This window comes from Plecotus auritus, assembly GCF_963455305.1.
Source record: "Plecotus auritus genome assembly, chromosome: 10".
Classification (NCBI taxonomy): Eukaryota; Metazoa; Chordata; class Mammalia; order Chiroptera; family Vespertilionidae; genus Plecotus; species Plecotus auritus.
Window position 1 is genome coordinate 48,558,601 of NC_137785.1, and position 12,998 is coordinate 48,571,598.

Consider the following 12,998-nt stretch of genomic DNA (forward strand, 5'->3'; position numbering starts at 1 on the left):
TCCATTCCCCGCTCCCCACCTCCACCACCCTGTCCCTTCTTTCCTGGCCACTGGCCACCCCTCCTCCCTGATGCCATTCCTGCGAAACCCACACACATTCCACAGGGATCTTCCCCCTTTCAAATCTGGCTCTGCCCTTCCTCTACCCCACACCCTTTACGATGCCCCAGTAGCCCTGGGAGAATCCCAGGATCCAGCCCCACCTGTCCTTTCAGCCCCACAAACACTCCGGGCTCTCTCACCTCTGAGCTTGCACACCAGCTCTTCCCTCACTTCAAACATATTATTCCCTTCTCTCTGCCTTGGAATTTATTTTTTTCACCAGATGAGGTAGGCTCCTCCTTTTCTCTGCCCCCCATAGCCCCTGCCTGACCTCTTTATAACCTTTACTTGCTAAGTACCCATGTCCCTCCCAACATACTGTGCTTGACTCACCACTGTCACCTCCCCAATGCCTAGAACAGAACTTGACATAGCACAGGCACTCAAGGGGTATTTGCTGCATGGATGAATGAATTTATTAATCATTGCATGGATGGATTGTCATGTACGTGGCTTTGGTGGCTGGGGACGAGGGGAGATACTACATAAGCTGTAGCCAGTGCCTGCCCATGGCAGCAGGTGGCTGGAGGGAGAAGGCCATGTCACCTCCAGCAGGCTGGGTGCTTTTTTAAAATGGCCTGGCAGTGAGGTGCGCACATGGCGGAGGCCTGCGGAAGAGGTAATGCCGAGAGGGTATGCCCATCTCTAATTATTGCTTGAGTCTTTCTGGCAATGTCAGCTGCCTGCCCCAGAGAGCTCGGTCTCGTCCATCACAGTGTGAGCTCAGGGTGGGGCTGCTGCCACTGGCAGTGGGAAGAAGACAAGAGGAGGTTCCCAGGGACCTTTGGATCTTGGAGAGCAGAGGCAGCTCCAGGCTTGGAACATGCTCAGCTTTTGTCCTTCCTGTCCCCAGGGCAGCTGAAGAGTGTCTCCTGACTTGGGGATCCCATCAAGAAGCCTGGAGGGTGGCCAAGGAGCAAGCCAGCTGAAGAGGGGGGTCCACAGCACCCCCAGGCAGGGAGCCTTAGATGGTTTGGTGTCTGCTGACATGGAAGCCCTTGGGAAGGTGGTGTCCTAGTGGCCAGCTGGGCAGCCAGGCAGCTCAGGCCCGGAAGGAGGCCTTGACCAAACGACCCATCAGTGGCTGTGGTGGCCGGAAGTTGTTCACCATGTGGATCCTCTCATCGTCCACTGAGGTGAAATGCAGGCCCCGAAACTTCTCCATCTTGAGAAGGCAGAAGAGAAACTCCGGGTGGAATGGGGTGCTGTGATCCCCTCTGATGCCAGACACATCATCTGGCATACCTGTCCCAGCCAGCTCTGCCTCTCCTCCCTCCTCTTCCCCTTAGGGTTTGTCCCCAATTCTCCCTACTCATTCTCTCTTTGGGACCCCAATCTCATTTGTTTATTCACACAAGGGCCTCTGACCCTGCTTCACCTGCTTCCAGTTCCAATCCCATCTAGTTAACACTGATCAGCAAATGCAAGATTTAAGATTCTAACACAGTAGGCGTGACCCCAGGATCCAGGGATCTCCCCTCCCAGCCTGTGTCTACATCCTAATGACCATCCATCAAGCTAACTCCCATCTAAGAATCTAAACGTTTATTAGCAAAAGATGGGAGTCTCCATGGTGGGCCCACAGGCTGTGGGTTGCTGGTTGGGAGAGTCATACTGCTGGGGTGAACCCCGAAGGCCACATCCCTCCACCTGGAGGACTGACCTGCCTTTCAGAGATGCTGATGGGCTCTCGGAGCACAATCCAGGTGACGCTCTCACTCAGAGGGGGTGTGGTCAGGGAGCCGGGGTAGGTCCAGTAGTGCCGGCTGGCAGGCAGGAGGCAGTTGGGCTGGAAGCAGGTGAACTGGGCCTTGGTGCCCTGCACAGGGTAGGGAACCCAGAAATCAGCATAGACCTCCCACTAGGGCCAGATCCGCAGCCCCTCTACCTGTTTCTGTCAGGGGGATCTAGGCTTCTCCGTGGCTCATTGATGCAAATAGGGGGCAAATGCCTGTGATCCCAGATGACATCTCCCAGCCGGGGCCAGGTCCTGCCCACCCATTTGCTCGTATGTAAAAGCTGCAGGAGCTCTTTGGCCACATGTCTTGTCCCTTGCCTTTAGCGGCCCTCAGTGGCACTGCCTGCGGGACAACCATTAACGAATGTGACAAGTATCTTATCAATCCTTTACCCACCAAGATTGCACGCTGGGCACTCCATGGCGCCCCTAACCCTGGCGAAGAGGAGTCAGGTGCAGAATACTGCAGGAGCTGACCTGTCCCCTTCATCTCACCGAGGGTTTACTACCAAAATGGAAGAGTGGATGGGTCTGCTCCGTGATGTAGCCTCTTCCCTTCCCCCCCAGGCTGCTCTGGGTCAGAGGCATGGACCCCCGGTCTCACCTTAAACCGAACCATGTAGAGTGCATCTGTCAGACGGTTCATATAGGGGTGTTCTGCCCCGATCTGTCAGGGAGAGGGTAGTGTGAGCCCGGTACCACTGGGTTCTGGAACTAGGGGCAGTTCCAGGCTTTTCATGCCCCCCTGGCCCTTGGTAAACCCCCCTCACCTCCAAGAAGACACCGACCACAGCCAGGCCGTCAGGTGCTGAGGCCGCCTCCCCAAAGGTGCTGTACTTCTTGGCGTTCCAATGAACCAGGTGCAGCTATAGGGTTAACAACAGGCCAGGCCAGTGCTCAGCACTCCATGGGCCCCGGGAGCTCAGAGCAAGGCTTCCCTCACTCCCATCAGACTCCTGGCCCCTCTGAAGGAAGGACAGGCTGCCCAACCGCCAGGGCCTAGTTAGCATCCTATGTGGCCCTGGGGAGCCCCCAAAGGGCACACGAAGCCTCCCCCTTGCTCTGGGCCCACCCCTTTCCTGAGCCTCAGGGAACCTGGCTCAGGCCCTGCCCTCCATGAACTAACTATAAAATAGCTAATGACCATCCAGTGACACTCCCTGAGGAAGAGGCACTTGCACTGAGTCCAAAGAATAATTAGGGGGTAATCAGGTGGAACCTGGGGGGAAAGGTATTCCAGGAGGAATACCTGGAGGTATGGGTATGAAAGAGCCAGGTGTGGGCTGGGGCTTCATCACCTGCAGTGCAGCGTGGGGACAGTTTAGGGGAAGAGGAGGCTCTGCAAGGCCAGTTCATGCAGGGCCTTGAATGCTAAACGCAGTCCTTGAAGGCTTATTAGCAAGGGTGTGGCGGGACTGGATTTGTCCTTGAGAAAATTCCTTCTGGACACACAGACCAGGGCAGCAGTGGGCAGAGTTCAGGTAGAAGATCCTGTACCGGGGGCAGGTGGAGGACATTCCTCCCAAAGACACTGGGTGCTCCTCCTCAGTCTCTCCAGAACGCCATACCAGGCCCCTGCCAAACCCCTGACTCCTATCCAGTCCCCCACTCCTTCCCCAAAGGGATTCCCATTGAGGAGGGTCCTTACCTCGCAGGGGAATGACTTGCCGTCCACCATGTGCTCTGAGCCCACATTGTGCATCTTGCCCCAGTGGAAATGGAACTGCTTGAGCCGGTAGGGCCCATCCAGGGGGCCCCCAGTCACCACTGCGGGTAGAAGTGGGGCGTGTAGCAATCCATGTGAGAGAGTCCGCAATAACCGGCAGGTGCCAGTGCCAGGATCAGAGAAGTACCCAAGAGGGAGATACATTTTTCATTTGGAAAATTGGTTGGGCTCATTGGTTTTGGGTCAGTCTCCACTCTGGTCCCTGGGCCCTTAGCTGGGCCAGGGCAGAAGTCCTGGCAGCCTGCAGGTGGCAGAGAGTGTGGCACTGACAGAATACATCTCTCCATTCTACCCACTCCTGCCCAATTTTGCATGGAAGCTGGAACCTTGCCTCTAACCCCCCCGCCCCCACCCAATGATCACTAACAATATGCCCTCCATGTCTGGAGCGCTGACCAAGGGTTGGGTCAGAAGGATTATTTTGCTTAGTCCTCATAGTAGTTTATGAGGGCTAGAACCTATTATCTCCATCTTGTAAAGGTGGAAACCAAGGCACAGAGAGGGCAAAGCATTTGCCCAGGGTCACACAGCAAGGCACTGAGCTAGGAGATAAGCCTGCATATCCTTTGTAAGTCCAGAGCCCAAGCCCCTAATCACCAGGCCATGCTGCCTCCTCAGGACCTACTGTTGTCCAGAGGCCAGCTCCTGAGGGTCCCCACTCTGGTGTCTGGGCCCAAGTACCCCCTTGGCCTTCTTGGTGGGCCCCATTTGTGCGGTTTTATGACTTTCCCACCCTGATATCTGGTGAGCTGGGGCCACGCCTAAGGCCTCCTGAGACTTATTGAATTTCTAGCTGAAAGGGATCTGGCAGTGGAGGGAGCTCCTGCCAGGCCTGAATGTGAGCCCCTGGATCAGGTGACTGCCCTGGGCTCAGAGTTCCACTGGACCTCTCAGGATGGTGACCAGGCCAGGGCCTTGCCCCCTGTGGGCCCCTTGAGGAGGAGGAAGATGAGGAGGAGGAGGAGGAGGAGGAGGAGGAGGAGGAGGCGGGGGAGAGAGGAGGAGGAGGAGGGGGAGAGAGGACAGTTCTTGCTGTCTGTCCTGGCCTTATTTGAGAAGCAGGGCCTTCAGGCTGAGCTCCCTGACATGGCCTGTGGGGACCCCCTCCTCTGAGCATGCCCTACCTGGGACCCAAGTGTGGTCTCTCAGAGAATGAACTCCTTCCCTAACCCCTTGAACTTGGCTCCCTTGGCCTCTTCCTGACCATAAAACACACTGCCATTCACTGTGCACTTACTGTATTCTGAACTCCATAGGGGTCAACCCCCACAGAGACCTTGAGGGGGACACATGGTTATCCCCATTGGACAAATGTGAGACTAAGGCTCAGAAAAGTAGGTATTCTGTCCAGGGTCACACAGCTATGGAGTGGCACAGCTCCAATCATCTCTCCCCCAAACCTACCTTCTTTTCACTGGCTCCCTGCCCTCTCAGGCCTGGGTATTCTGGTAGGGGAGGGAACCCCGGTGGACTTGAAAGTGAGCCCCAGTGTCAGTGGTTCAGGGGCATGCCCCTTGGGCCTTCTACCCCCACCCCATACAGTGGCCTTCATTGAGCTACTGATGTCTGAATTGAACCCTCAGTGCCCTCGTTTAGGAGGTGCAGCCATATGAAAACTGCTCCTTCATAAACCTAATCTAGGGTTGGTTATCAAGAGCCCCATGTCCCTCTCCAAAGCTCTGGGTGAGAGGCTTTTCTTACAGTTTAGTACCAGGAAATGCTATGTCTCTCTTCTGAGGATCTGCTGGATTTGCTTCCTTCTGCAGCAAGAACTATAACTGATCCTCTTTTCCTTTTTTCCTAGCCTACCAGGGAACTCAGAGCTAAGCAACTAAAATCAGTCCCATCTGACTTCCCTCCTCTTCGATTTTTTTAAAAAATTTATTTCAGAGAGGAAGGGAGAGGGAGAGAGAGAGAGAGAGAGAAACATCAATGATGAGAGAGAATGATTGATTGGCTGCCTCCTGCATGCTCCCCACTGGGGATCGAGCCAGCAACCTGGGCTTGTGCCCTGACCGGGAATCAAATGTGACCTCCTGACTCAATACTCAACCACTGAGCCATGCCAGCTGGGCTGCCCTTTGATTTTTTTTATTTGAAACTTAAGTTCCCTTGAGTGCTTTTATTATGTGCATGGGGGTGGGGGGAGTAGGCAGACTTCCTGCTACTTTCTTACACAAGAAACTCCAGCAAGTTTCCTCCTTGCCCCACTCCACCCCTCATAAGTCTGATCATAAGGACACAATTCCTTCACGGAGGAGCACTTCTGAGGCCCTCTGCCTAGGAATTTATCATGAAAGAGCCTGGACTTTACTCCCAGGGCAAAGAGACCTTGGAAATTCCTGCTGGCCTCATGCTGGCCCAGGATAGTCGGGACCTTGAGGTGGAATGTTGGCTGGAAAGAAGACCTTTGGAGTTGGACTGGCTGGTTTGGGCCCTCCCCAGCTCACTGAGGCTCTACTTGCCTTTTTTTTTTTTTTTAATCCTCACTCGAAGATATATTTTTATTGATTTTTTAGAGAAAGAGAAGAAGGAAATGGCAGGGGGGCGGGCAGAAGATCCATGTGAGAGAGAAACATTGATCAGCTGTCTGTTGTATCTGCCTGTCTCCACTGGGTTTTAAACCCACAACCTAGGTATGTGCTCTGACCGGGAATCAAGCCCACAACCTCTGGTGTACAGGATGATGCTCCAACCGAGCCACAAGGCCAGGGCATCTACTTGCCCATCTTAGAGGTAGATTCTTGAGAGGAATAAAAGAGCTGCCTGTGACCTTAGCAAGGGGCCTGGCACCGAACATTTTAGCTCCTTTCTCTCTCACTGCTGGGCTTGGCCAGATCACACAAAGAGGAGGGTTCAGCCTTAGGCCACACAGCCCTACAGTGATGGGGCAGGGAGTGAAGTGAAAACAAATCTGACCTAAAGCACTAAAGAGAAGAGAAGGAAGGGAAGTAGCATTTCTTGAGCTTCTGAGCGTCTGCTGTGTGCCAGCACTACAAACATCGCTTCAGTTTTTCATTTTTCCTCTCTATGACCCTAGGGAGCAAAATAAGGTCTTATTACTCTCATTTTATGCCTAAGGAGACTGAGACTCAGGCCACGGCTTCACAGCTGGTGAGAGGTGGAGCCTTTTTCCCCCACCACCGCATGCTGTCCCTCCTGTGCCTGCCCCAAACAGGGTTAGTTCCCCAGGTGGAGGGGTGCCAGAGTCTGTGAGGGGCCACTTACCAGATCGATCATCGCTGTCATTGAAGTCCACCTGGACAGAGTGGCCATTGTTGGCAATGCTGAGGGATGTGCAGGCCTCATAGGAAAGCTGCAGTGGCTTCAGGCTGGGCGAATACACAGCCTGTCTGGATATGATATTGATTGGTGATTGGCGGTCTCCCTGGGCAATGGGATACAGCTTGTACCACTGTGAGGGGCCTGCAGGTTGGGAGAGGGTAAGGACTCAGGCCAGACCAGATGTCTCCCTGGTATCCTTTCAGACCTTGGCCCTGCTTTGGAGCTATGTGGCCTGGAGCTCCAATCCCATCTCTGCCACTTACCCTCCATTTCCTTGTCTTTGAAATGACCTCATTAAAACTCACCACCCAGAGCTGATAGGAGGCCCAGAGAGGTAATGCATGGAAGAGAGCACAATCCAGCCATCGGCTTAGGGGTGGTTCTGGGCAGTGAGTCCTCCCAACATCCAGTACCTAGTCGGAGGGATCCCTCCCCGCCAGGCATCTGCAGTTCCTGACCTGACCCCACCAGGTATCTGGCCTTTTCCTGCACCTTGGGTATGTTTGGGTTGTTGTTTGTGATAATAATAATAAAAGCTCCCATCATCCTGGCTTTGGCTGTGTGATATGCATTTGTTCCTTACAGCCACTTTGTGAAGTAGAAACCAAGGTGGTCCTCATTTCACAGATGAGAGGCCTGGAGGCCACTCAGGTATGTGCACACATACACTTGGGCACTGGTATAAACACAGCACATGCATGAACTGCCCCCAGCGGTCCTCCCCAGGCATGTGCCTACCGATCCATAGAGATTTTCACATATGTACGCATGTGCATAGTGACCGGAGCTCACTGGGCCCTGAGCAGCGAGGCCCAGCAACACACATGTGTACAAACACACACATACCCTGCTGACTATACTTGACACACACATATGCACCTTACCCAGAGACTGCCTGTTGCAATCCCAGATCTGCACTAAGGGACTACAGCAAAACACATGCTGATACATACACACACACACACACACACACACACACACACCTGCGTGCACACCCACACCCCTGCATGCACACCCACAGGCACCCACCACCTGCCTCCCAGAGGCTCCATCTGTAGCCGAGAGGCTTCTCTCTGAGGAACATCCTGAGATGCAGCCTATTTTTAGAGCTTTGCCGGCTGGTGCTTCTCCCTGTCTTTTGGCTTCTTACGTTTTCCTGAGAAAATAGCAGCAGGTGCCAACAGAGCTGTGTCCCCAGTGGATGACTCAGATCGAGGTCCAGACTCCCTGGGTTATTTTTGAAGTCTCGTGAGTATGCCGCCTGCTGGCACCTCTATCCTTTGTCCTTTTCTCCCTCGGTGCCCCTACACTGGATCACCCAGGTCTGGGTGGGTGAGGGGCAGCAAGCAATATGAGAGTGGCTGGTCATGGGGCAGGCCTATAGGATGCTGGATGCTCAGAGCGTGTGGGCAGGACTAGAAAGAAGGCTGGAATTAGGGAATTCTGACTTTGGGGGAGCACACAGAAGCTGGCTTGGAGCAGGTGCTGGGGGGAAGATGATCTAGTATGGGTTGTCAACTCGCCCCTTTTCTGCCTCTCTCTCCATCTCTGCTGGTCTCTGTTGCCTTTTTCTGAATGTCTCTTTCTAGCTTTTGCATGCCCAGATCTGGAGTTCTCCCTCCAAAAGATGCTCCTGTGTCCTTGGGGTCCCAGAGGGGGCCAGATACACCACAGCATCTCTCTAACTCCCTCTGGCCCCAGACTGTAGCCCAGGACATCTACCCTCAACCCCCATCGACTGCCTCTCCCCAGAGAAGGGGTGGGGGTTGGGAGGTGGGGAGTGTTCCTCCCACTTGAGTTTGCCCTTCTCCCACCCCCACCTGCCCTGCCTTGGTCTACCGGCAGCCTGGATCTTGGGTCCTCATGGTTCACCTCAGGGAAAGGGGAAAACCCTTACCCCCCACTCCATCTCAGCATGGTAAGAAACAGCCCAGAAAGGAACTGACCTGCCGCAGGCCCACACTCAAGCAGTCTGCCTCTGCTCCCTTCCTCTGCATCCTACGGAAACTGAGGCAGAATCGAGGAGCTATTTTCCAGGTCAGACCAGGAGGATGGTGTGGGCCACGCCTCACGCCGGGACGTGTTCAGACACCCTGCTCCATGGAGATACCCAAACACATACGTGGGCACCCAAATGATCCATTCCCTCCTGTACCTGCCAACAGGTAAGCGCCGAACATCCCTCAGGGAAACTCTCCCGGGGACACTTCGCCCTTGCCCTTGCGGAGCCGGACTCCGGCAGATTCCTGCGCACTCCGCATCCCGCATCCCGCACCCACGCACAGCGCTCCGCCCCCGATCGACCTCCCTCTCCCCGCTGCTCTGGGTCACCTCCACCACCAGTGCCCGCGAGGGGAGAGTGAGTGTGTATCGCGGCCCGGGTCAGAGTGAGTGCGGCGGTCGGGGGCTGCGCGGAGGAGGCGGCACCGCGCAGCTGGCGGCCGTGCGGCTGGGGCGCAGTGCGGACTTTGCGCCAGGCGCAGGGAAGCCTGGGCTCGGGCTGGGCAGGTGGGCCGGGTTCTGGGGGCTGGATGGGATGGGGTCCCGGTCTAGCCTGAAGGGTGCGGGATTTGCGGGGTCCGGGAAGCCCGGCTGGGCGCGAGGGTCAGGGGGCGAGTCGCAGCGGATCCGGGCCAGCCAGGGTCTGCGCCTACCGTCCTTCTGGCCGTAGCCCCAGCCGTGGTGGCCGGTCATGCCGCCGCCGCCGTCCCGCAGTCGTGCACCTGCCGGTTGGACTCAGTTCCGCTGGCTCAGGCTGCGGCTCCCGCCCCGCTAACTGCTGCGGAGCAGCCTCTTAAAGCGGTGGCAGGCGGAGCAGTTCCCGGGAGACCCGCCCCGCCCCCTCACCCCCACCCCACTCAGGGCGAGAGAGGCCGGCCCTGCACCGCCCCGTCCGCAAGCTAGTTGAGCCCCCAGTCGAGATGCGGGGCTAGGGGCACGTAAAGGTCTCCAGTCCTGACCTGATGACTCTCCTCCTCCTCTCCAGCACGTGTACAGGCTCTGGGACCAGAAACTGCTCGGGTTTCCCACGTTTCCTCCCCTCCCCAGGCTTGTCCCTGAGCAGTAAATCCCACCACCAAGGACCTGCGCCCTGGGCCCTGAGTCCTCTGGGTTGGGAGAGTCCCCTTTAAATTGCGAATTGCACTGACCATCATGTCCAGAGCTGGAGCTTCCCCTGTTTGCCAGATACTTGGGCAGGTTCTGGGCCAAACTTTGGGTCTATCCTGTTCTCTGAACCTCTCAGCTTCCCTGGAACATTGGGTGGTACTTCCATTAGGCCTCTGAGAGTAGGGGACTGAGGCTTAAGAGGTGCAGTGACTTGCCCTATGTCACTAGCCAGCTAGTGAGTGATTCATTCCCAGTTTGTGTCATTCCAGGTACTGTGCTCTTTACCACCCCCTGGGGAAGGCGGCAAGTGGGTCCTGTGGGTGCAGGGGTCTAGGAGCCTTGGGGGAGGGCAAGGGCTGTCCAAACCCCTAGCCCAGGAAAAGCCAGAGCCTTAAAGGCAAGTGGGAAGTTTTGGCACTAACTAGCGGCATGAAGACAGACAGATCCATAAACACCAGCTGGCTTACCCTTGGATCCAAGTTCCAGACCTTGCCTCCCACCCGCTGTTTCTCTCCATTGCTTCTTCATTCTGTCCAGGACTCTCTGCCTGTCCCTGTGCAGCCCACTGTTGGTCCCTTCTTTTCTTGCCTCCCATGACTTTCGGCACACGTGCAGGGAGCTCAGGCCCCTCACCCTTCATTCAACCTCATTGCCGGTCCTGGCCCAACATTTTCCCACCCTCTAGGTCTGGGCCTTGCTATGTCCTCCACCTGGTACATCCTTTGTCTCCCACCCGCTGGTTCCAGCCTGGCCCAACCTAATTCATCTTAGGATGTGCCTTGTGCCAAGACTAGGGCTAGTGTCTGGCTAAGTCTTAGCAGGCAAGACGAACAGCTGGGTGGATGGAAGGACCACCAAGGTGCCTGTACCCAACAGGAGTTAAAAGGGCCATAGGTGTCTGCTGGTCTGACCTTGACCAGAGGAGACTTTTTCAGGCCCTGCTGTTGGCTGACCTTGTGAAGGATTCTGCCATTCTGTCTGTCTGACTCCCCTACTTCTCCATGGCTGTCTTAATCAGTTTCCCTCTCCTCGGCCCCGAACCCCAGTTCCCCAGGAAGAGTTGTGGAGATTAATTGACAACTTTCAAGGTACGTCAGTGATTTCTCAGCCTTGCCTAGATATCCTTCTCTGACCCAGGAGCAGGAAGGGGCCCTTAATATAAATTTGATCCTCAGGTGTGGACGGGGGACTCATGATAGAGATGCAAGGAGTAGCCTCAAGGCCAGCAAATGACAGAGAATGCAACATTGCCAAGGCCCCAGGTCTCCAAGCCAGAAATGTCATCTTCAGACCAAGAAGATGAAGGCCTGCTTCCACGAGACCTGCAGCCTCTGTTCAGCTCACAGAGGAGCCTGCCTTCTCCTGGGGGAGTTGTAACACCGTCAGGACCTGGGGATGGGCGCAAATGTGTCTACTTCATTGAACCACTTCCCCCTCACAGTGACCCAGGCCTTTTCCACATTTATTTATAGCATTAAAAATAAATTGGAGCCGAAGCCGATTTGGCTCAGTGGATAGAGCGTCGGCCTGCGGACTGAAGGGTCCCGGGTTCGATTCCGGTCAAGGGTATGTACCTTGGTTGCGGGCATATCCCCAGTGGGAGGTGTGCAGGAGGCGGCTGATCGATGTTTCTCTCTCATCGATGTTTCTAGCTCTCTATCCCTCTCCCTTCCTCTCTGTGGAATATCAATAAAATATATTTTAAAAAAATAAATTGGAATTATTTGTATAGTTTTGCATCCAGTTTCATCTGCACAGCAATCCTGGGGGGATTTCACCCCATTTTACAGATGAGAAAAGCAAGGCTCAGAGAAGTTTAATTATGGTGCACCATGAGTGACAAAGCAAGGATGAAAACGCAAGACTGCTGAGTCCCTTATTCAATATGTCTAAAATCATGGGGAGGGGGAAGAAGTGGATTTTAAATTTGGTTGTCATTTGTGTATATATGCTTTGCATATAGATGCATGACTCTGGAAGGAGTTAAGAGAAACTAGGGAGAAATTTGCCTCCAAGGAGGAGACAGGGAGACCAGAAGGGCGGGGGAGGGTGAGGAATAGGGGTGGGAGGGACACTGTACTGCCTACTCCTTTCGAAAGAATTAAAATGTGTACAGTTGACTCTTGAACAGCATGGGTTTGAACTGCACAGGTCCATTTATACATGGATTTTTTTCAATAAATACATTCAGTACTATAAATGTATTTTCTCTTTCTTATGATTTTCTTAGTAACATTTTCTTTTTCCTAGCTTAGTTGATTGTAAGAATACAGCATATGACACATATAACATACAAAATATGTGTTAATAGTGTTATCAGTAAAGCTTTTGGTCAACAATAGGCTATAACTAGTTAAGTTTTAGGGGAGTCAAAAGTGATACGTGGAATTTCGACTGCATGGGTGTGGATTGGTGTCACCAACCAACGTATTGTTCAAGAGTCAACTGTATTACCTCTTTAACAACCAAATAAAAGTTGATCCAATTCTTTCCTTCCTGCAGCTTGACTTCAAAAATTTCCTCCCAGTGCTGCAGTGCTGGGAACTCAGGAAGATGAGAGGAGCCGATGGAGTCTGCCTGTCTCAGATGAAGCCCCAGTTGTCCCGGCAGCCATTCAGGTCAACTTGGTAAAGCCTGCGCCCTCATTCAGGCGCCTCCTGTCTCAATTACGTGCTGTCATTAAAGCTGAATTGATTTCACTGCTCTGGAGTTTACTCTTTGGTCTCATTGGTGTCAGTGGATCCTGGGTTTTGCTGTTTCTGGAGGAAGGAGAGCACCGGGATGTGAGGGCTATGCTGCAGGGCTGGGGAGGAGGGCAGGAGCAGCCTGCATAGCCACACCTCATTCATCCAGCAACTTTGACCTGATCTCACTTTCCTTCTTGAAGGTACAGTGCTTTTGCTCTATAGCTGATAAGAGGCTCATCCCTACCTTGTCCACTTTATGGGCATTCCTGTGAGCATTGGTTGAGAAAACAGATGTCCAACGCTGCACCAACAGGCAGAATCATGCCTGCTCTTCATAGTATATTATGCACAG

At 54.1% G+C, this 12,998-nt stretch overlaps 1 protein-coding gene and 1 long non-coding RNA gene across 6 annotated transcripts; one reads left to right on the forward strand and one right to left on the reverse strand.

The window, feature by feature from the left end:
- Positions 1-486: 486 nt before the first annotated feature.
- On the reverse strand, positions 487-9,753 carry CA7 (carbonic anhydrase 7). Of its 4 annotated transcripts, XM_080646087.1 has the most exons (8): positions 8,798-9,134; positions 7,888-8,078; positions 6,795-6,992; positions 3,489-3,607; positions 2,611-2,706; positions 2,445-2,507; positions 1,766-1,921; positions 487-1,267 (listed from the first exon to the last, which is right to left on the reverse strand). In XM_080646087.1, exons 2-8 carry the CDS (start codon positions 7,901-7,903, stop codon positions 1,145-1,147), a joined length of 771 nt encoding a protein of 256 aa, XP_080502213.1. In that variant the 5' UTR covers positions 7,904-8,078; positions 8,798-9,134; the 3' UTR covers positions 487-1,144. The 4 variants fall into 4 exon arrangements, with proteins under 4 accessions (XP_080502213.1, XP_080502210.1, XP_080502211.1 ...); XM_080646084.1 differs by lacking the exons at positions 7,888-8,078; positions 8,798-9,134 and adding an exon at positions 9,506-9,753 and having other exon boundaries at positions 488-1,267; XM_080646085.1 differs by lacking the exon at positions 7,888-8,078 and having other exon boundaries at positions 488-1,267; positions 6,795-6,919; positions 9,007-9,248.
- Positions 8,303-12,658, forward strand: LOC308236419. Of its 2 annotated transcripts, XR_013959283.1 has the most exons (3): positions 8,878-9,016; positions 10,978-11,047; positions 11,135-11,662. It is a non-coding gene; the product is annotated as an uncharacterized lncRNA (long non-coding RNA). The 2 variants fall into 2 exon arrangements; XR_013959282.1 differs by lacking the exons at positions 10,978-11,047; positions 11,135-11,662 and adding an exon at positions 12,462-12,658 and having other exon boundaries at positions 8,303-9,016.
- The last annotated feature ends 340 nt before the right edge of the window (positions 12,659-12,998 follow it).